Source organism: Ictalurus punctatus, chromosome 25 (genome assembly GCF_001660625.3).
Source record: "Ictalurus punctatus breed USDA103 chromosome 25, Coco_2.0, whole genome shotgun sequence".
NCBI lineage: Eukaryota > Metazoa > Chordata > Actinopteri > Siluriformes > Ictaluridae > Ictalurus > Ictalurus punctatus.
Window position 1 is genome coordinate 13,083,137 of NC_030440.2, and position 21,722 is coordinate 13,104,858.

Consider the following 21,722-nt stretch of genomic DNA (forward strand, 5'->3'; position numbering starts at 1 on the left):
AGAGCACCCTTTTGCTGTGAATAGGGCCTGCTGCAAACGAGATGCATAGCCAAACACCAGATTCTGGCAGTGAAATTCCTCATGAGCAATAGCCTCCAGTTCAGTAATCCACATGAACGTATAAACCACACACAGAAAGTCTTATAGTATAACACATTTGCTTTTATGTATGTGAATGCCTTCTTCGGCCAATGATGGTCAATATATCTAGTAACCAACTGCCCTTTCCATTCAGGGTTAGTTAGAACATTGGGAGGCTGATTGAAAGTAGAATGACATCCAATACCAAGAAATTATTACCTTTGCTTGTGCAGCACCCATGACTGAACTCTAGCTTGGGTGGAGCTGGAATTTGGTGGGGTTAAGAGAGAATTGTGTGTGCGGTGATAGTAGTGGTAGCTAGGGGGATGGGTTATGGTTATGAGTCACTTTCTCCTTCTGTGTCGGACCTTGTGTGGACTTGCCTGGAATGCAGCAGATCCATCCTCAAGCTTTGGCTGACAGGTCCATTTCTGATGTAATTGGACAGTCTGAGTTTCTTCCTGCCTTTGGTTCCTTGAGCCATATGGAACGGATTTGACCAAGTCAGCAACCAAAGCCCTTTGATTATGATTTATTGTGATGCTACTTCTTCTGTCCATCCACTGACAAAAACAGAAAGTTTCAATGCTGAACTTACTGAGCTGTGATTTCACAGCTACTTACATAATCTACTTAGCATGCAGCTGTTGGAATTAAGATCAAGTAAAACTTTGTTTTAGAGATGGTTTCATGCCTAACGTCTAGCATTGAAGAAAGAAATGAAGGCTCCAACATAGTCAAGCATTTCCTAGCTATCTGGGTAATAATGGATGTTTAAGTGAGACATCCTGTACCTTCCTGCATCCAAGAGCTCTGATCTCATAGATAGCTTGCACAATCCAATAAACACGAATTTGCTGGACCAGAAATGCAGTAGAAGGGACATAGGAACAGTATTTGCTGTTTTTAAGATGTTTGCATGCCTAATTTCCAAATGTGGAGAAAAAAAACAGTGTCACCAACCGTTTCCAGCACTCCAGACAATTAGGAATGTTTAGCAATACTATAACCAAGAGACAAGAGTTTACTGATATAGTGATATTTTCACACCTGACTTCTGGTAATGAAGAAAGAAAACAGAGGGTCTAAAATACTCCTGAACTTCCCTGATATTTGTAAAGCAATGGAAAGTTAAGTTGGACTTTAAACATCCTGTGACTTGTTCCATCCAAGAGCTGTGGTTTCATAGATTGTCCAATCCAATAAACACGAATGTAGTGCATGGGAACTGAAAAGCTTCAAAAGATATTATTATGGCCAACTTCCAGACATCGAAGATCTATAGTACTTCATAGCTACTTAGAGAACAATGAGTTTTTTGGAGTGCATTGAGCTTTGGTCCCTTCCTCCCTCTAAAACTTGTGCTCATCTTGTCATCTTCATGCCTAACTTCTAGATGCAGATAAAAAAGTGGAGGTGGTGAAATATTCTGGGAATCCCTATAAGATTTGAAAACAATGTGAGTTTAGTAGCACTTTTAATAGCACCTTTGTTACCTTCCTCCATCCAAGAGTTGTGATTTCACAGATAGTTGCTCAATCCAGTAAGCAGGAAACTTCTGAAAGGCAGTGAAAGGACAAGGCGAAATGAACTTTGTTCAGATTCCTCTCGGCTTAACTTCCAAAAGTGGTGAAAGAAACGAACGACATATTCCAGGACTCCATTGCTAATTAGAAAATAATGGCTGTTTTAGCGATGCTTTGACCTTTAGTACTTTCCTCTATCCAAGAATTGCAATTTTTTAAAGACATTTTAATACCTAACTTCCAGATGTGGGGAAAGAAACAGAGGCTCTGACATATTCCAGGACTCCTGAGTTTTTTTGATAATAGTAGGAGGATTTTGACCTTTGATGGGGTATGGAGCTCACTGGTGGGGTGTGAACAGGCTTGTCGACAGCAGCAGGCCACATGGGGCATTTGTAGGCTACAAGGGTCTGTTGAGAGGCTGCCAAATCTTGGGATTTATTTGTGCTGTATCTCTTTACTACCTGCCCTATGGGATATTTTTTCTTTGTGGTGGACAGAAACTATAGCTTTACTTTGATAAATTTGGGGAAATCACAGCTAAAATGCACTAAGCCGACTAAGATGTTCATGAAGTAAGTTTAGGATTGCTTTAAAATTTAAAAAAGAAAAAAAAACTGCATAATAAAGGTCGAATTAATTGTAAGGGACGTTGAGGAAATATACTAAATAAAAATCTATATACCTGGTCTTTTTTCTATCTATCTCTGTGCCCACTGTAGCCTCAGATTCCTGTTGACATGAGTGGAAGTCTATGTAGTCTTCTATTGTTGTAGCCCATCTAACTAATGTTCAATGCGTTATACTTTCTGGTTTGCTTTTTTGCTCACCACGGTTGTTAAGTGTGCTTATATGACTTACCGTGGCCTTCTTGTACACTAAGGCAACTTTCCCCTGACCTCTCTCTTCAACAAGACCTGTCTACCCACAGAACTGCTGCTCACTGAACTGCTGCTCACCATTCTGAGTTATTTGTGAAAAGCCCAGGGGATCAGTAATTATTAAAACCCTCAAACATTGTTTTTAAAAGTAACAAAAAGTAACATTGTGGATCCTTTTAGAGCTAATAACCATCCATAATGTCAAAGAATCTCACAGAGCTTCTAAGAATATGTAACCTAACCATACAAAATCACAATATAGATATCTATTGTAGTACATCATTTCACAAAGAAGACTCCAGGGATTCAGTTTCTGTCATATGGGGAGTTGTTCTGAGAGGTCAGTTTGGGGATTACCCCAGGAGGATTCCAAGGACAACATAACTTTTCTATGACATTTATTACAGACACAAAGTTGGTCTTGGCCTTCAAGGATCTTTTGTCAGTGCTGAATGTAGTTCCATGGCAACATGCTTCTTTGAATAACGCTACAGCCAAAGAATATTCTATGTAAACAGCCTACTCTTGGGATAGTGGAAGTCGCAATGCTCGACATACAGTAGGGCATGTTTGATTTTAGGAGGAATCTCCTAATTTCATAGCAAAAGACTCAGATCAAATTAAGCGAGATCAGTTAACACTTTATACATTGTGTTGCACGTTAAATGTTTCAAACCATAAGGGAGATGAGGTTGATTCAAAAGGGAATTCCCACGGACATGGGATGCAGAGTTTGAAGCAGCAAAATGGAATTGGATGAGGGTAAAAAATAAGAGACATGGAAAAAGAATAGATGTGGAAATCAGCTGGTGTGGAGAGGGCCAAAAGCAAGGTTTTTTATTTGCAGTTTTCTGACAAGGTGTAACACCTGGGAACTGTCAACCGAGGATGACCCTTCCTTCGCTGACTTTTGGAAAAATGCCTAATGTGTTTGGTTCTGGCCTCGCTCTAAGGCCCCTGACCCCAGGGATGTTATTAAATTCAATAATGCATGCCTTTTCAGCGCTTACCCACTCTGAAGGTCAGTTAGGGGGATTACTTTAACACAACTTAGCTTTTCCATGACATTTATTACAAACACAAAGTTGGTCATCAAGGATCTTTTGTCAGGACTGAATGTAGTTCTATGGAAGCCTGTGTGCCTTTGTGGAAATCTCTAACTTCAAACGGGATTATGTTATAAGCACATAGCATGTGAACAGCCCACTCTTGTAATCCACACTAATGTTGTCTAAATTGTTCACAAGATATGATCCAATGGTGACTTTTCTTACTAAGGCAGAACCCAATAGCCATTGAAATTTGGTTTGTGGTCAAGTATAACTACAGTGTATATTTTTTTAGTTTTTTGAGGCAAATATTGTTATTGTCACAGTCACTATGCTTTTACATGGTCTGTATAAAAGACTTAATGCCTACAAGGTTGCTATCTAAATAATTAGTCATTCATTAGCTTATACTTGGTGTATCTTATACTTATAAATTATCAGACCTCTACTTTAAAATTACATTTGTAGTATTATTTGTAGTATTTTTTCTAGGTTAGTTTTTTTGTACATGGGTATGCAATGATAAAAAAAGCAAAGAAAAACAAATGTTCTAGCATGTGTCTTGGATTTAAAATGGAAAAAAATAGGCTGCAGATTTGCTGGCAGGAATTGTGCGTGGCATATTGCACATGTGATGTCTGAGGCTACTTAAATCCTTCCATACCTTAAGCCCAGACTCCTGAAGCTCTTAACAAGAGAGGTGGTAAGATGGTAGCCAGCAGATGAGATTCTGAAGACATCTCTTTTTTGCTGCACATGTGCAGTAAAAGTAAGGAAATGAAAAGTATGCCAGAGCTGAAAAGGAATGCTTATAGGGAATATTGCGTGTGATAGATTGTTTTTGGCATAGCTGTTGGACAGATTTAGTCTGAAATCAGACACCGTTTATTCAGAGGTCTATGAAATTAACCAAGGATTAACATAAATCTAATGCTTTTATCAGTCTTGAAATGAAAGTTCAATGAAATGCATTTTAAATGTAGCAGTAGATGTGTTTTTGTTAACCTCTTTGCAGTTAGAAGCTTGTTCATTTAGTTCTCTCTGAGACATAGAAAACTAAAAAAAACTGACCATGTGAATTGTATTACCATATGAGAACAGTCATCCAACCATCCATCCATCCATCCAATCAATTTCTGCACCACTTATCCTACACAAGGTCACGGGGGAGCCTGAAGCCTATCCATATGAGAACATATTGAAGCCATTCAGCTAGTTATCAGTTTTGGCCAAAAAATGGATTTCTATAACATTTGAGATTTGTCATACTATTATACATTACAGATGATCATAGAAAAGAAAATGTAGAGTAAAATAGTAATGCTAGGCTAATTAGTATATAAAACATTTGCATATAAAAAAGTATCCTGACCTCATAGCTTACTCCATGTTATGCATTCTAAGTCATATGCTCAAGTTCAGGGCGAAGGAAAAACCAACATAAAGTGTCTTAGTAAGGTTTTGGCCCACCACAATGGCCAGAACAGCTTCAGTGTGCCTTTGCCCAGATTCTACAAATCCCTGGAGCTGTAATGGAGGGATGGGCACCATTCTTCCAAAGATTTTCCCTCAAATGGTGTTTTGATGATGGTAGTGGGGAGTGCTGTCTAACACCTTGCTCTAAAATCTCTCATAGATGTTCAATTGAGTTGAGATCTGGTGCATGTAAAGACCATAGCATAAGATTTACACCATTTTCATCCTCATAAAACCATCAGTGAGTTCTCAGGCTGTGGATGTGGGTGTGGGGGTGGAGACATCCTGGAGAAGACCACTTTCAGAAGCATAGAAATGTTTCATGTTAGGAGAAGAACTTTGAATTTTTTTTGGACAAGTGGACCTAAACCATACCAGCAAAATAAATAAACGCTCCACAGCATTACAGAATCACTGTGTCTTTTTTCTTCTTAAATTTGTCTCCTGTTTACAAATATTGGTTTGAAATTGAGATTTGAGTGTCACAGTTATGCATGATATGTTAGAAAGAGGATTTCCTAAGCATCCCCAAACTAAAAAAAAGAAAATCCATATTTATTGCAATAGTAAATATCCATTCAGCCTCAACTTCCTTTTGCAACATTATAAATATTGCTAGATCAGTGCAGATTTGGTGGGTGTCATCTTTGTGGATACTGGAATTCATTATAGACTTAACTGCAGACAAAACTGCAAATATATAGTCCAAGCAAAGCTTTTTTTAGCTTCAGAATTTATACAGTACATTGCAGCCACACACCCTGAGATACTCCATTTCCAGTTAATGTCCATAACAGCATATATTTTATATGTAGAGCAGATGTTTTTTTGGGGAAAAAAAGGAAAGCCTCCTGTTATATGGCAGTAGTTCTGCAGTTAGCATGTAAGCCATGCACTTGAACTAACAACTCTTTGCACTATAAGAGATTATACTTATACATACAGGTTATAAATGATTACCTTGCCACTTTGGGATCTGCATCTGTGTGTGTGTGTGATTGTATGTATATATGTATGTGCGTGTGTGTGTGTGTGCTTATGTCCCAGCTGTCATACTAGTGCTCAGTGGAGAGAGGAAACTGACAAGCAGTGATTAGTTCCCTACTACCAATTTCAAATCAAGTGGGAGTTCCCCCAGAGATCTCATGTGGTTTTGAGAAAAAGAAAGTTGCTGCAGTTTCCTCATTAGCCTCTAATCTAAGTTGTGTGTGTTTCCTCCACAGAGCTTGGCTCGCCCAGAGACCTGATAACCAGCGACATAACAGATTCAAGCTTCATGGTGTCATGGTCAGCGGCTCCAGGCCGTGTCAGGCAATACCGTGTCCACTGGAGGTCGCAGTTTAGTGATGAATCAGGGGAGATAACTGTACCGGGAGATGTAACAAGCTCTCTGTTGGAGGGCCTAAGCCCCGAAACACGGTACCAAGTGTCCGTTTTCGCCTCTTACCACCTTGGAGAGGGAGAGCCTCTGGTGGGAGAAGAGACCACTGATGGTACGTTCTATTTCTTTTGTCTAAAATTCTTTTGTCCATGTCATTTTGGGTAGCATTTTAGCCAAAAAGATAACTTGAAAGTCATCGAGTTCGGGACATCCTTCAGTGTCACCATCCATCATACCTATGTATTTCTGTAAGATATGTAGAAGCTGTTTTTGCAAGGTGTTCATGAGACGTTTAGATTTTTGGTTGTAAATTATTTGTTGAAAAGTACATAGAGCTATTCTGGTCATACACATGATGTCAGACATAATATGGCTTAAAAGAACATATAGTTGACCAGGAGTGAGTAAAATGGACCAATACTAATTTCTTTCTAATGGCCAATTTAAGAAAGGTCAGGCTGGGTGCATGTTCAACTCTGCACAGTTGTTCACTGGGATTACATCTATGAAGCATTTTGGGTTTTTTTAAACCAATTTTTTTAAAAATCCGATCTATTAAAAAATCTTCTGAACCTTGGTTTTGTGGACCTCAAACCAGAGTGTGCCAAGACAATGATGGACTAATCCAAACTCCCTTACTAGAGCTGTAGTCATAGTCACCACTGCAGAGACTTCTTGAGACTTCTTTTGTGATTGTCACAGCTAGTAAAACCACATTCATTTACAACTCAGTGAAGCCTGACCCCATGATCTGATAAACCATATTATGATGAGACAGATAGTCAAACAGATTCTTTTTTGCTGAGACCATGTAGAAATGGTGGGATTCAGTCATATAAGTATATAAATGGCGTTTGGCGTCTCCTTGGCTGTTCCTCAGTGGAAAAAGTGAGATGATGGTTGTGAGAGAAGGTGGGGGGTAGGGGGGTAGGGGGCTGGGGAGATAACATCATGGCAATGGAGTGAAAGCATTTTAAAACCATGCATCTGTGCACTGGCGGCTCTAATTTGGGCCGTATGTTAGAGACAGGCTCTAACAGGCTTTGGACACGCTTAGTTAAAGACCGTACGCCTACTCCGTCTACACATGGATGTGCAAGGAAAGTCAGTGGAGCAATGGAAACATGCCTATGTGAGGCATCTAATAATGCAAGAAGTCGTGAAGAAGGATTTTTCTGTTTTTTTATCCACCTCATAACCCCGTTTCCTTTTAACAAGGAGTCCCTGCGCCATATGTGCATTTTAAATGGAACTTGTTCTCTGGTTAAGGATGCAAGGTTCGCTAAGTTCAAACAGCACATTGGACTGGCACAAGTCTTTCCATTCGTAAAAGCGTTCCTAGTAAGGCTTGGAGTCAATCATTTCTTGGAAGCAAGAGAGATTTGGATGAGAATAAGCAAAAAAATATTAACAGATAGTCTTTGGCGCTGTTGAACAGGAAACAACAGTCAAAAGATGCTGCAGACACACAGAGAGAATAGTTTAGAGAAACTGAAATCCTGAGCATGATTTAATGCTTATCATAATATAACAGAAGTAATGTACAGTTTAATGAATGTTTCCGTGTGTTTGCTGGGTTTAGTTCATCTGCCATCCCGAGATCATTTCTAAATAGGAACCATATTCAGTTGATTGTTATTGTTAAGTTGAATTCATTGGCTGTCTCTGGACTATTTTACGAGAGCACACAGTGAATTTAGATCCACATAATACAAAAGTGAAAATGTAGCAAACCAAACTAGAAACGGTGAATTTCTTCCTAAGTCAGTCTCCATATTTCCATCTACTATTTCAAAAGCCCAGCTTTTTTATTTTCCACTGTTCAAAGCACTCCTTTTCCCTAGACTTCTTTTTTCCAGAGTGACATGGTACTGCTGGTAGAAAGGCAGTATATTATTATTATTATTATTATTATTATTATTATTATTGTTATAATTATTTAAAAATTCTCAGAAGACCAAATGTCCACTCAGATCTATACCAATAATTTGTCATACTATTGTTTTACATCAATATAACAGGAGTCTTTCCACTTACATGAGATGTAGGTTGATAAGTTTAGAACTGTGGTTATGTGGTTTCTGACACTGTGTGTCACACTAATCTGCCTGATGATTTAGGCATGTGCTAAAATTGTTCAGCTATTGTAATCCTGTTGTTTCTGTTTCCAGCTTCTTCTGCTGCTAAGGCACTGACCGTGTCCGATGAGACGGAAAGGTCAATGAGAGTGAAATGGCAGGCAGCTCCAGGTCGGGTGCTGAACTACAGAGTGATATATACTCCCCAATCTGGTGGCAGACAGCTGAGTGTGAAAGTGCCACACAACGTGACATCCACTGTGCTGAAGAAGCTGCAGCCTATGACCTCATATGACATCACTGTTCACCCCATTTACAGACGTGGAGAAGGCAAAGCAAGGCAAGGAGTAGGAACCACACGTACGTTGGCCCATAATTCAAAGCCCATGAGTCATAGGCGGCGTGTGTGTATATGTTTGTGTGTGTGTGTGTGTGTGTGTGTGTGTGTGTGTGTGTGTGTGTGTGTGTGTGTGTGTATGAGAGAGAGAGAGAGAGAGCGAGAGAGAGAGAGACAGAGATCTAAAGTAAATAGAAGCTTACTTCAAGTAACAACTCCCATTACTATTTTTGTGCATTGTATTTTTGAACAGCATACTGAGATATCTTTGGATTTCCTAGTAAAACAATCGTGAGACGGATTTTATACCCAACCCAATTGGCAATAACTTCATCTCAGTTTTTGGGAATATAACATCAAGGCACCTGATATTCATGTCTTTTTCTTAACATATTTAATCTGATACTGAATAATAGAAAATTACCACCTTGATCACGAGGAATGAATCTTAACAGTTAAAGGTTTTGCATTTTCTGGTTACACCAGAAATGTCCATTTAAAGATCTCTTTCTGAATGGACATTTTGACACTTATGTAGATGCACTGATTTTACCACCAAATTTTTTAGAAAAATATTAAAATGCCTCTGTACACAACAAATATTTGGAAGAGATTAAGAACTCTTCCATGTCATTTTTGTGAAATATGTCAAAAGCTGTGAGATCCCAAATCAGAATTAAAAAAAAAAAAATCCACACAATCCAAAACCAAATTTTCCATCTTTTTTGACTGTTTACTAGAATTCAGCCACAGTGACATTTGGTATGTTTTCCCAGACCACCACATTAGCGATCTGATCATTTTCCAGTTATTGGTATCCCTAATATCGTTGTCTATTCACCCATTATTGATGTGAGAATCATTGATTTTGTAGTTTTAAATCAAAGTCTTGCTCCCAAGAGATATGCCATGCACATTTGGGATTATATGTTTCACTTCCATACGTAATTGTCCTTAGAGGATGATAGGTTGGTAAGACAGTGTATTCGAAACTCAACTGTCAGCTCATATATGACTATAAACCAGTTCTATTGATTTTTGATTAGTTTTTAAATAGACCTGTTGCATACTCATGAACATGAGGCAGCAAACAGCAGTGAGCTGACAATAATAGGTGCCTTTATGTTCAATACTATTTATAGAAATGACACCCAAAAAGTCTTCCCCATGCTCTGGGACCCTCCTAAAGACACACAGGTGGGAATGTAAATAAGAGATGGAGGGGATGGGAGCAGGGACTATGATAACTTTGTTACAAATTTAAAAAGATCACTCATTTGTATACACTATTTCACAGAACTGAAATGACTATTACTATTAATAATATGACATACCATTAATCAAAGTTAGTTAAAGTTAAGTTAAAATGCTTGGTCTGTCTTCTCTCCTGTTACTCTTATACATGTACACGTTTATCATCAATATGTGCTAAGATGGCTATCTCTGTCGGTCTGTTTTTCGTGCAGTGTCACCTTACAAAGCTCCAAGAAACCTGAAGACCTCTGAACCAGCCAAAACAAGTTTCCGTGTGACTTGGGACCCAGCGCCGGGCAATGTGCGTGGCTACAAAGTCACGTTTCATCCAAGTGATAATGAAGTGAATCTTGAAGAGATGCTTGTGGGACCGTATGATAACACAGTCGTCTTAGAGGAGCTCAGGTAGGGTGAAAAATGTTTATTTTGAACAGTTTATTTTCAGTCTTGCGCTCATCATTTTTGCTAAAGTTTGTTGTCCGGGTTTATCCGCAGAGCAGAAACTAAGTACTCAGTGGCTGTGTTTGGAATGTTTGATGGAGGGCAGAGTTTGCCTTTAGCCGGACAGGAGACAACAACACTTATCGATCCAACTGGACCCCCACCCATGGACCCTCCTGGTAAAGCTTCACTATACATAATACTTATACATAACATGTGCAGATCCTTTAGATGTACACGTGACAGGATATCACATGTGCACTCTAGTAAAAATCAGAAAGGAATAAAACACAACTGTTAATGTTGTGGAATGTTTGTGAAAGAAGTACTTCTTTTCAATTATGTTATTTTTTTTAAAAAAAAGCTTTGACACTGGAGACCCCTTCCAAAAATGCTAAATAAATGTCTCCTCACAGAGAATGTCACCATATCAATAATTAAATCTGTTTATGTGGAACATTTGCCATACTGAATTAGTCCCTAAAAATGAGCTGTTACTAATAGAAAAGATAGCGTATTAGAATGTGCTTATTAATATAAACCTGTGATTTGCCTTTCAGTCACTACTACTGTCCCAGCTGTCTTATAGAAAAATAAGCCACACCATCTGACCAATCAGAATCGAGCATTCATTAGCACTGTGGTACAAATTCATTCATCATCTCCATATGCATTCATTTCTGCACAGCACATTTCCCTGACTAATACACTTGAAAATGTTTTTGATCCTTTGCTATTTTCACTTGCCAGACTTTGATTAGCTATGTGCTGTTTCATCATGTATAACAAGATGTCCCTACTTGTGCCACAGCAAACAAACAAGCCAAAGGAATGTATCTGTGTTTTGCACCTTTTTTTTGCTGCTTCTGAGAAGTCCACATGGAAAAGAAGCACACTGCCTCCAGTTAAATGCTGTTTTATAGACAAGAGAGAGAAAAAGAGAGAGTGAGAGATGTGCGGTGTCGCCACAGAGCAGTGGGAGGCTAGGAAAATGTTACGCTTATCCAGTGAAAACTGAGATTAGAGCTTGACCCTGGGTGAACATTTCTTCAGCTCAGACACGATGAACCTCTGATTGGAAGCCATATTTCAATATGTGTGTGTGTGTGTGTGTGTGTGTGTGTGTGTGTGTGTGTGTGTGTGTGTGTGTGTGTGTGTGTGTGTGTGTATTATTTTCATTAGTTTCTTGCTTTACATACATAATTTCTATGGAAACTTCTCAATTGATTTTTTCCTGTTTTCACTCCTACTAGATTATTTTGGTAAGCCATGATATTTTGATTTGCAACACAACTAGCCAAGGAGCCCTTATATAAAAAAAGAAAAAAAAAAGAAAAAAAAAATAGATTTTCAGAATACAAATAACTCATGCTTACTCAACATTTTGAACTCAACATTGGTACATAACTGCAACTCTGTTTCCAAATTGCTGACAGGCTTCTGGCTTTCCATGGAATTAGTCATGAATAAATCACTGTGCTGTAACATGTTTTCAATTGCAGAGACAGAGGCAGTGTGTACAGTGCACTAGTCTCTTTGCAGGTGTCTGGAGCTGTGTAAAAATAAAAAAGTATGGCGGAGGAGGAATGTGCCATAACTCAGGGAGGGCTTTGCTCATATATCACTCATCTACAGACCTTCTTCTTCTTGAGGAGACACAGGTCATCATGTCTGGCCTCCAGGGCTGGATACCACAGGAGACTGGATACTGCAGCAAGAACAAAAATGTGGGAGAAGGGGAAGGAGCTATAAATCTTTGTGCAAATTGTCCCTTGTTTAAAAAAAGAAATAAAGTTTTTAACAAATGTGTATGTGTTTTTTTAAAACGAATATCTTGTTAACGTGTTTGTTCCTGTGCTTATTGCATTTCCTGTTCGTGTTCTCTTTCTTCTTCTGGATTCAGGGATTCCCTGTCACTAAAGCTTTTTGTGTCTCTATGTGATGGGTGCCCTTCATTTCCTCATTCCACAGATGTTCAGTGTAAAACCACAGCCAAAGCAGATATAGTTCTGCTTGTGGATGGCTCCTGGAGTATCGGGCGTTTGAACTTCAAGACCATTCGAACCTTCATTGGTCGCATGGTGGGCGTCTTTGACATCGGACCAAACAATGTCCAGATTGGTGAGGCTCTGGTGCTTTTTCCGCACGTTTTAGAAGCACAGATTTATGGCAATGACATAATACTTCTGGACGCCAGATGTGAGCTCTGATTTGGGGCCCAGAAATGAGTTATTGCCTAAATCGCAGTGTCCTACACTTAAACGTGTGAGGACAATATAAAATAAAACGGGATTCTCCTGAATCTTTATCAGATCTGAAATTTCAATCTGCATCTTTTCCAGGTCTGGCTCAGTATAGTGGAGACCCCAGGACAGAGTGGAACCTTAAAGCTCACCCTACTCGCGAAAGTCTCTTAAATGCTGTGGCCAACCTGCCATATAAAGGCGGAAACACCATGACGGGTACATGTTTTGATCCACAACATTTAGCCAATGTTTACTGTATAAAGCATATAGATATATCCAGTATGTTGGGTGACAGTTTTATTAGATTTTCTCTAAGAATTTTTTGTTAGTTTACTAAGTGCATGTCTCCATGCTGGCTAATCTTTTGCCTCATTGATTTTCTTTCCTATTTACCCTCTTCTGAACAGGTATGGCTTTGAACTTCATCCTAGACAACAACTTTAAACCAGAAATGGGGCTCAGGCCTGATTCTCGTAAGATCGGTGTCCTCATTACTGATGGAAAGTCACAGGATGACATTATCATTAGCTCCCAGAAGCTGAAGAACGAAAACATCGAGCTTTACGCCATTGGTGGGTGTCCAAGTTCATTATGTTGTGTGTTACATTGCTAAAAGAAGCTTATTCCCCAAAAAAAGTAGTTAAATTTACTTTAAGTAGTTAAATTCCTCTTAACTGGCTGATTTCAATTGTTTCGTGGTAGCATGTTGTGGTATATTTTGAAGGCCTTGCTAGGACATAAAGGCATTTCTGATTTGGGTATTAATGCATATTCTTAGATTCAGATATTCTTAATGAATATAAAGGTGTAGAGATGTTCTTAGATTATTTTGAGCAGTTTCTTGGTTCCTGGGCATTAAAACTGCATTCAGTAACAATTTCAATAACGACTTCAAACATGGAGTAGGTAATGCTAATTTTTAATGTAATGAACTGAGAAGCAAAAATTTACTTTTTGGTTTTGGACATATAGGTGTGAAGAATGCTGATGAGAATGAGTTGAGGACCATTGCCTCAGATCCAGAGGACATCCACATGTACAACGTTAATGACTTCTCCTTCCTGCTGGACATCGTCGATGACCTCACCATAAATCTCTGTAATAGTGTCAAAGGACCAGGTAAATTCCATAAAAAACTCACCTTTTGACATATAGATTGAAGCTGATGTGGATTTCAAATGCTACCATTGATTTTGATGCTGTGGGTGTAGCATGAATGTAAAGGAGTAAAGGGAAGGATTGGAAGTGCACACTTGAAGTCTGTTTACTAAGGTTAATCCAAGGATTGCAGTCTGTAGACCAGACAGGGGGAAACACAGAAAAAGTCCATTCAATCCATTCCAATGAAAACTAGTAAAAGATAAAAGATAATAGTTCCCTAACACACAAGAAAACCCAAAGGTTTTACCAATGGGTGTGTCAGTAAAAATGTGTTGTGAAATGAATTAACAATCATGGCCACATGCTAATTATAGTATTAAAAAATAAAGAACAAAATGGGACAGTGATGGGTCAATGGGGACAGAATCAATGTGATTTTGACAGTCTGATTACACTGGAATTTCAATATCTGGTTACGTTGTAGTCATCAAGCAGGAGCTGGAAAGGACCTTCTATTGTGATATTCCAGACTGAATAAACTTGAAGAGGAAGATTGTAAATCAAAGCTGCACTAGTTGGCCGAGATGAACCGCCGACCGTCGTAGCTGTTACCTCTCAAGACTTTGTTTTAAAAATACATTTCACTAAAAGCATAACAATGCCATAACTCTACAATGGAGTCCAGATATTGAGCACAGTTGCTCTCAGGAGCATAACAGTGATTTACCACACACAGAACGGTTGCATTATATCCTCAAACAGGCCAGCCTCCAAATCTATTGATATATGGTCCACTTCACCTTTTTCGACAGAAACTAATCAGATAGATTTGTAGCTTGTGTATATTGTAGGGCTGTTTTCCACTCCACTTTGCATTTTTTCCATTGCTCATGAAGGAGGAGGAGGTCCAGGAACTCCCACAGATCTAGAGACATCAGAGGTGACTCAGTACTCCTTCCGTGCCACTTGGATGCCCCCTGATGAACCTGTGGAGAGATTCCGGATCGAATATGTCCCTCTGGCTGGAGGCAAGACTGAAGTGGTGAGACTCCCTGAATGCTACTGGCATGGCCCTCTATCTTACAAGGAACAATTCAACCAAAAATAAAATTGGGCTGTTTCCAAAGGTTTATCGACCAGTCAACATGTTTAATGTCTGAAACTTGCTTCTTTAGTTTTATACTGGAGCTACGAGCTTTATAGCTAATTTAGCACTGTAGAAATTGCATGTCAAAATTAGCAAGTCAAAATCTATCTCATGTGTCTGAAATACTATAGAATAAGTCTAAATCTGTAGTGATATTATCAACTGAATCACTTCATGAAAATCAGCCTTCACTTATTGGGCTATACCATTACCTGATGCTTGCTGAGATACCAAGTTATATGCTGAGGAAGCAAATAGTTCTTGTTTTAAGATGGAGCTGCAGTTGTTTTTAGCTCTGCAGCATCCTTTTGTCCACACAATAGTGTGATACATTCTCAGAAACAACATACATTAACATGAAAGCCTTCCTTACTTACTAGCAGCATTAGCATTGGAGCTCCACAATGAAACTAATGAAGCAAACTTCAGCCACCAAAAATGTCTTGGTTGATTGACAAGGGGGAATGGTGCAAATATCGTTTTTGGCTGAAATAATTTTTACACTCTCTTTCCAGTAATGAACACTACACACACCATCATCAGTCTATTCTATAGCTAATTCATCACCATCAGTCTATACTGATAGTTTGCTTTAAACTGGTGAAAAAGCCAGTTTAGAAACATTTACATTCCCTCATTTCTCAACAGAATTTTTTCCATTCAAATGCCTAGTGTTTTCCGTCGGACTATTAGAGGCATCATAAAATTGAGGTTTTGTGGCCGGGCATGAGTCCTCCAGAACTGACTCCACATTGGTTTGATTTTATTGGATCTCTTACAGTGGAAACAACTGCTATTATATAATAAGATCAAATTTATACCACATATAAATCTGTCTTATGGGAGGTCTGATTACATGTTACATCCCCACTATTCTTATATGTAGACATGACTTTTTCCTCCAATTATTATTATTATGCATTTTTTATATCTCATTAGATCCTTATGTAAGTATAGTGATGCATGATTTTATTGTTGACTACTTGTTTGTTTGAAGATATTACAGTTTTAAAATTAATTTATTTTATTTATTTATTTATTTTTAAAGATGTACGTTGATGGTGAGGAGAACACTTTGGTACTGACCGGCCTGACCCCTAACACGGAGTACGCAGTGAGTGTGTTCTCCATTATTGGCGAGGAGAGTAGTGACCCCCTCAAAGGCACAGAAACCACCCGTAAGTTGTGTAAATGTTTGCCTCCTCTCTGCTATTTGTTTTAATTGTCCTGATCCTACTTTATTTTACATTAAATAAATCCTAAGATCACTCCCTTCATTTCAGACTTTTATTGACCATATGTTTGTGTCAATAACTTCTTATTTCTCAGTAAATAAACCAAGATGTTTAAGTTTGTTTTAATCATGTTTGCTACAGGAATAATCCAAATAAAATGAAACACAAGTCTCTACCCTAAATATCAAACTGTGTCAAGTTTCTTAAAGTAATATTAAACAGACTGACACTTGATGACACACTTGTGTCTATAAAAATGGACTAAAGGTCATTGGAGATAAGAAAACAATTGTAGTTGCCATCTTGAAGCCTGAAACGGTTGCAACCTGTTGCAAACACCATTCAAAGATCATCTACTTATCCAACACCTACTGCAAACCTCAAGCAAATACTTTCTTAAATACTCAGCTATGATACAATACATTGAACAGACTTTCCCCTGTGGCTGTAACACCTGGACTTCACTTTGCTTCTGCAGTGCCCCTGTCTGCCGTGAAGAGCATGACGGTATATGACGAAGGTATGACCAGTATGCGAGTGAGATGGGAGCTAGTAGGAGGCGCTAGCGGCTACATGCTCAAGTACAGTGCCATTAATGCAACTGTGCCCACTGTGGAGAAAGAGGTGAGAGCTGGACCAAATGCAAATGCTTACTCAGCCTTTCCATAACCACTTTATGAAGCATGTTGGCAAGGTCCCTGCAAGTAGTTCCTCACTTCCAGATGGCAAAATGCAAGAAAGCAACGTTTTTACTGTGCTGTTTAGGCAAGTGCATACTTAAGTCAGACTTCTGGGACCCAAGAAGGTAATGGCAAAGATTAGATCATGTTGGGTATGTGATAGCTGTTTCTCCCCTGAAGTCATCACACTGATATGAAGCAAACAGGATTTGAGCAGATGTTGTGTATTTTTTACTATCTGTTACTACAGGGGCGGTGTAGGGCTGCCAGAAATAACCCCCCAAAGTAGGAAGAACCATTAGGGAACAACCAGCTTTGGTTTTGAATGAGGCATTCAAAAAATGCGACAAGTACTGTCTGGCTATGCTGCCTTCTCTCTAACATCCGGTCTCTTGATCTCCCTCCCACTTGCAGATGCGATTTAGGGAAAATGAGAACGATGTCCAGCTGCTGGAGCTGCTTCCTAATACGGCCTATGCTTTATTCCTGTTTGCCCTACATGGGGACGCCGCCAGCGCCCCCCTCAATGACCAGGGAGTTACTTGTAAGTTAACTTACATTCATATCCAAACCAGTTTAGTGTTTTTTCTTCTGTTGATCCATTTCATCATTTTGTCTGTCTCTCTCAGTACCCCTCCCTCCTTCTGGCAACCTGAAAATCACTGACGTGACCCACAGTTCCATGCGTCTGAATTGGGATCCAGCTCCAGGGACGGTCATAAAGTACATCATCACCTACAAGCATGAAGGTGGAGAACCATTTGAGGTACTATATATTCCATACATTCTCACATGAACTAGGAAAACAGTCATATAACAATCAGATGGTACTTCTTATATAAATGGCAAACCCTACAGCTATTTGAAAAGGAACATGTCTGAAACTGAGTCTGATTAAGTATGACACCATTACATATTATTTGATGGTTGGAAAAGGCTTTATCTCTCTAGCCAAACTATTTAGAGAATGTTAAGTGATGGAGTAGACTGGCTGTACATCAGCAGTGTGGAAGGATCCCAGATTTCTGGAGGTGGATTAGTGGACAAAAGAGATAGCATTGCTGATGACTTACATAAATCATTTGTTCTAAATTTACAGGATTTAAAAATGGCCAACAACACCCAAGCAGAACAATTTATCTATGCTAACATTTTAACTGTGTGAACTAATCATGAATCCAAACCAAGGGGAACTCGCAAGTCCCTCCATTCGTGTTTGAAAATTTGAATTCTACAACTGTGGTCACTCAAAGTGGTGTTACAATTGGACAATTGGGGCCAGTCTTCAACCGTCTTCAATAGCCCAGCTGGTTGGTACTTACGTATATGAGGTTGTGAGCTCAAGTTAGACCTGGAGAAGAACCTACTTTGCTGTTAGGATCATTATATAAACATTCATTGATTATTAAGGTGTACTAATGCCTGAGCTAGTACAGTGTTTGTATGGTGCAGGACTGTCCAAGTACTACTGTATTCAGAAAAAAAAAAGTTCATTATCAGGAATACAGGAGTGTGCCTGGAATATTTGATAAAGTAGATAAAGTTCATCCGCCTGAACCTCCATAGTAAGAATTCATGTGGTCCTGTCAGGTTTTTTTCAGCGTGAGTTAAGTCAAGTCAAATTTATTTGTAATACACATTTAAAGACAACAGCAGTTGATCCAAAGTGCTGTACAAAACATTAAAATTCATCACATTAAATAACATTATAACAAAAATAATAAAAATAAGTTTTAAGAGAAGATTTAAAGCTAAAGATGGAGTGGACCTCACGTGAAAAGGGAGAGCAAAGTTCCAAAGTTTGGGACCAACCACAGAAATGGCTCGATCACCATTTGTCTTAGTGTGACAACGGGAGACAGATAAAAGAAGTTTGATTACATGATCTCAATGCTGTAGTGGGAGAGTAAAGGTGAAGAAGGTCAATTATGTACTGTGGAGCAGAACCAGAAAGAGCTTTGTATACATAAATGAGAATTTAAAAATAAATTCTAAACTTGACAGGAAACCAGTGAAGAGATGCTAGAATAGGGGAAATATGATCCCTCTTTTTGGTCCCTGTTAAAAATCTAGGTGCTGCATTTTGCACAAGCTGCAGACAAGATAAGACAGATTGAGGTAGGCCAACATATAAAGAATTACAGTAGTCCAATTGTGATGTAACAAGAGCATGAATCACGGTTTCTAGGTCTTTTCTAGAGAGAAACTGTTTTAACTTTGCAATAGATCTTAAATGAGAGAGGCTTCCCTTAACAACAGCATCAAAGTACAAGTTTGAGTCAAAAATAACAGAGAGAGAACCTAACTGAGCCTCAAAAGCAGAAGAAACAGTAGGGGACCCCAAACTAATGACTTCAGTTTTTGCTTTCATTTAACTGCAGATGGACCAATGTCATTTGCCCTAACTGGCAAATACAATTAGGTATCATCAGCATAGCAGTGTAAGGAAATATTCATATTTCTGAAAAATAGAACCCAGCGGAAGCATATAAAGGGAAAATGACAGTGGACCCAATATAGAGCCCTAAGGAACACCACACAATAAGGGGGCCAATGAAGAGAAATTCCCTATGTTCACTGTGAAATCCTATCTTTCAGATAAGACACAACCACTGCAAAGCCAGACCCTTGATACCAACCACATATCAATAAAACAAGTGCCAAAGTCAAGTGACATTAAAATATCATTAGTAACCTTTAAAAGGGCAGATTCAGTGCTGTGTAAAGATCTAAAACCTGACTGGAACTTGTCTAAAATATTCAAAAAATTCAAATGAGAATATAACTGTACATAAACAACTTTTTCCAGTAACTTCAAGATAACATGCTATTTGGAAATAGGCGTTTAGTTGTTGCGTAAAGTTGGATCAAGATAAGGTTTTTTAAGCAAAGGCTGCACAATTGTATATTTGAGGCTGGCTGGTACAACTCCAGTAGCTAAAGTGCTATTAATAATGGTTGTCACAATTGGACTGACAGTTTCAAAAACCTCTTTCAAAAGATGTGCAGGAAGAACATCCATCATACAGCTTTAACTCTTCATCTGTGAGGTTAAATCAGAAAGCTGGGCTGAGGCGACTGGTTGAAAGTTAATTAAATAACTTTGGACATTTTCTATGGTCTTACTGACATTTCCGTTTTCCCACCTTGATGTTTAATTGATAGGTTGAAGTTGGTGGTGATATCATTAGCTTGGATCTCAATAACCTACGTTCTCAAACTGAGTATGATGTTACTGTCACTCCTGTATATGATGTGGGAACAGGAATCAAAATGCCTGGCAGCGCAATCACGGGTGAGATTTTATTTTGATTCCTTCTTTGGGGGCAGTGAAAGATATCTACCAGATTATCAGCTCACAGATTAGCTCTTGGTTGCTGAAAAAATGGCTGAGAGACATTTCAATAGCTCTACTGAATCTATCCATGCTGTCATTGGAATGTTTCTCCTGCATTTCACCACTCCATGCATTGTGTGTATATAGTTATTTTTTTTTTATCTATGAGTCATTGCATAGGACAATGTTTATTTGCAAATTCCAGCTGAGTTACTAGGCTGTTATTTTGCTGTCACACGAAGCCTTTAACTGTAGAGCTTAAATGATGACTAATAGTCTAGTAATTGGGTCACCTTTTTCTCTGTCCCCACATACAGATGTTGTGCCAGCCCCCAAGAACTTGAGGTTCTCTGAGGTGACACAGACCTCATTTAGAGCCACATGGGAGCATGGAGCCCCCGATGTCTCCCTCTACCGCATTGGATGGGTTAAGAAAGGGGAGACAGACGTTCAACAAGTAAGTTGATCCAAATTGCTCCAAAGATCATTTAAAAACAAGGTTAAGTTTGTGGAATAGAGTAGAATTTAACAGAAAAGTATTCTGTTATAGATTTTGTCTAAAAGCATCTTAGTGCCTTAATCCACAATGACCAAACCAAGGGGGTAAGAAATCTCCCTGAGATCCAGCTAAGGAGAATAAACCAGAATACTGTAGGTAAAAGAGACAAGTTGGTCGTAGTCACCAACAAATCATTAAAGAAAGAGAAGGAATTGTAGTTCTCAGGACAGCAGGAGTATGATGCAGATTAAAATAGGAGCTTGTGATAACAATTGCCTGGTACGCTGTGTTTCTAAAACTAAGATTTGTGTGTCTCTCTCAAGACTATCCTGGGGAGTGAGGAGACGTCTTATGTTCTCCCAGACCTGGACCCAGACACTCTGTATGATGTGACTGTCACAGCCATTTACCCTGATGAATCTGAGAGCGAAGATCTGATTGGCAGCCAACGTACATGTAAGACACACACACACATACAAATGGATACACAAGTGCAAATACATCCTCACAAACAGTACATCAACTTCAAAAAGTCTACCCCACGGATCAAACTGAAATAATGTATTGTTCTCTCAACATCTTTTTCTAGTGACAAAGAGCATTACACCTGGTATGTTGTTTTTAAACAAGAAGAAATATTAACAGTATAATAATTCTAATGGTAACACCAGTGCTGGTCATGAAAGTGCCCATGAAAACACATTTTAGAAGGAATAAGAATTGCATGTGCACTAGTGAACCTAAAAAAGTGTGAATTGCAACAAACTTTCCCCCAGAAAAGCAACCATCCATCAGTCTTGTCAAATTCATTATGTCACCCATCATCTTGTCATCAACGTCATTCATTGCCAATGTCATTAGCTGCCAGTCTCTGTGTCATTATATGTGCATGTGCAAACATAACCTGCCCGGCTCCACTGTGTCCACATTGTGAAACGTGGCTTTGTCACCACCACCATGTGCTTCTCCATTC

General features: G+C 38.9%; 1 protein-coding gene across 4 annotated transcripts in view; it reads left to right on the plus strand.

The window, feature by feature from the left end:
* col12a1b (collagen, type XII, alpha 1b) overlaps positions 1–21,722 on the plus strand; it is an 83,646-nt gene that overhangs the window by 17,008 nt on the left and 44,916 nt on the right. For 3 of the 4 annotated variants that reach the window (XM_053675552.1, XM_017455698.3, XM_017455696.3), the window contains exons 14-30: positions 6,237–6,506; positions 8,566–8,832; positions 10,276–10,468; positions 10,559–10,683; positions 12,476–12,625; positions 12,847–12,966; positions 13,158–13,322; positions 13,723–13,869; positions 14,748–14,893; positions 16,047–16,176; positions 16,712–16,857; positions 17,328–17,457; positions 17,543–17,679; positions 20,079–20,208; positions 20,568–20,707; positions 21,073–21,205; positions 21,339–21,359. In XM_053675552.1, the coding sequence (XP_053531527.1) occupies positions 6,237–6,506; positions 8,566–8,832; positions 10,276–10,468; positions 10,559–10,683; positions 12,476–12,625; positions 12,847–12,966; positions 13,158–13,322; positions 13,723–13,869; positions 14,748–14,893; positions 16,047–16,176; positions 16,712–16,857; positions 17,328–17,457; positions 17,543–17,679; positions 20,079–20,208; positions 20,568–20,707; positions 21,073–21,205; positions 21,339–21,359 (2,550 nt within the window). The remainder of the gene's footprint in view (positions 1–6,236; positions 6,507–8,565; positions 8,833–10,275; positions 10,469–10,558; positions 10,684–12,475; positions 12,626–12,846; positions 12,967–13,157; positions 13,323–13,722; positions 13,870–14,747; positions 14,894–16,046; positions 16,177–16,711; positions 16,858–17,327; positions 17,458–17,542; positions 17,680–20,078; positions 20,209–20,567; positions 20,708–21,072; positions 21,206–21,338; positions 21,360–21,722) is intronic. The other variant, XM_017455697.3, reaches the window with a different exon arrangement.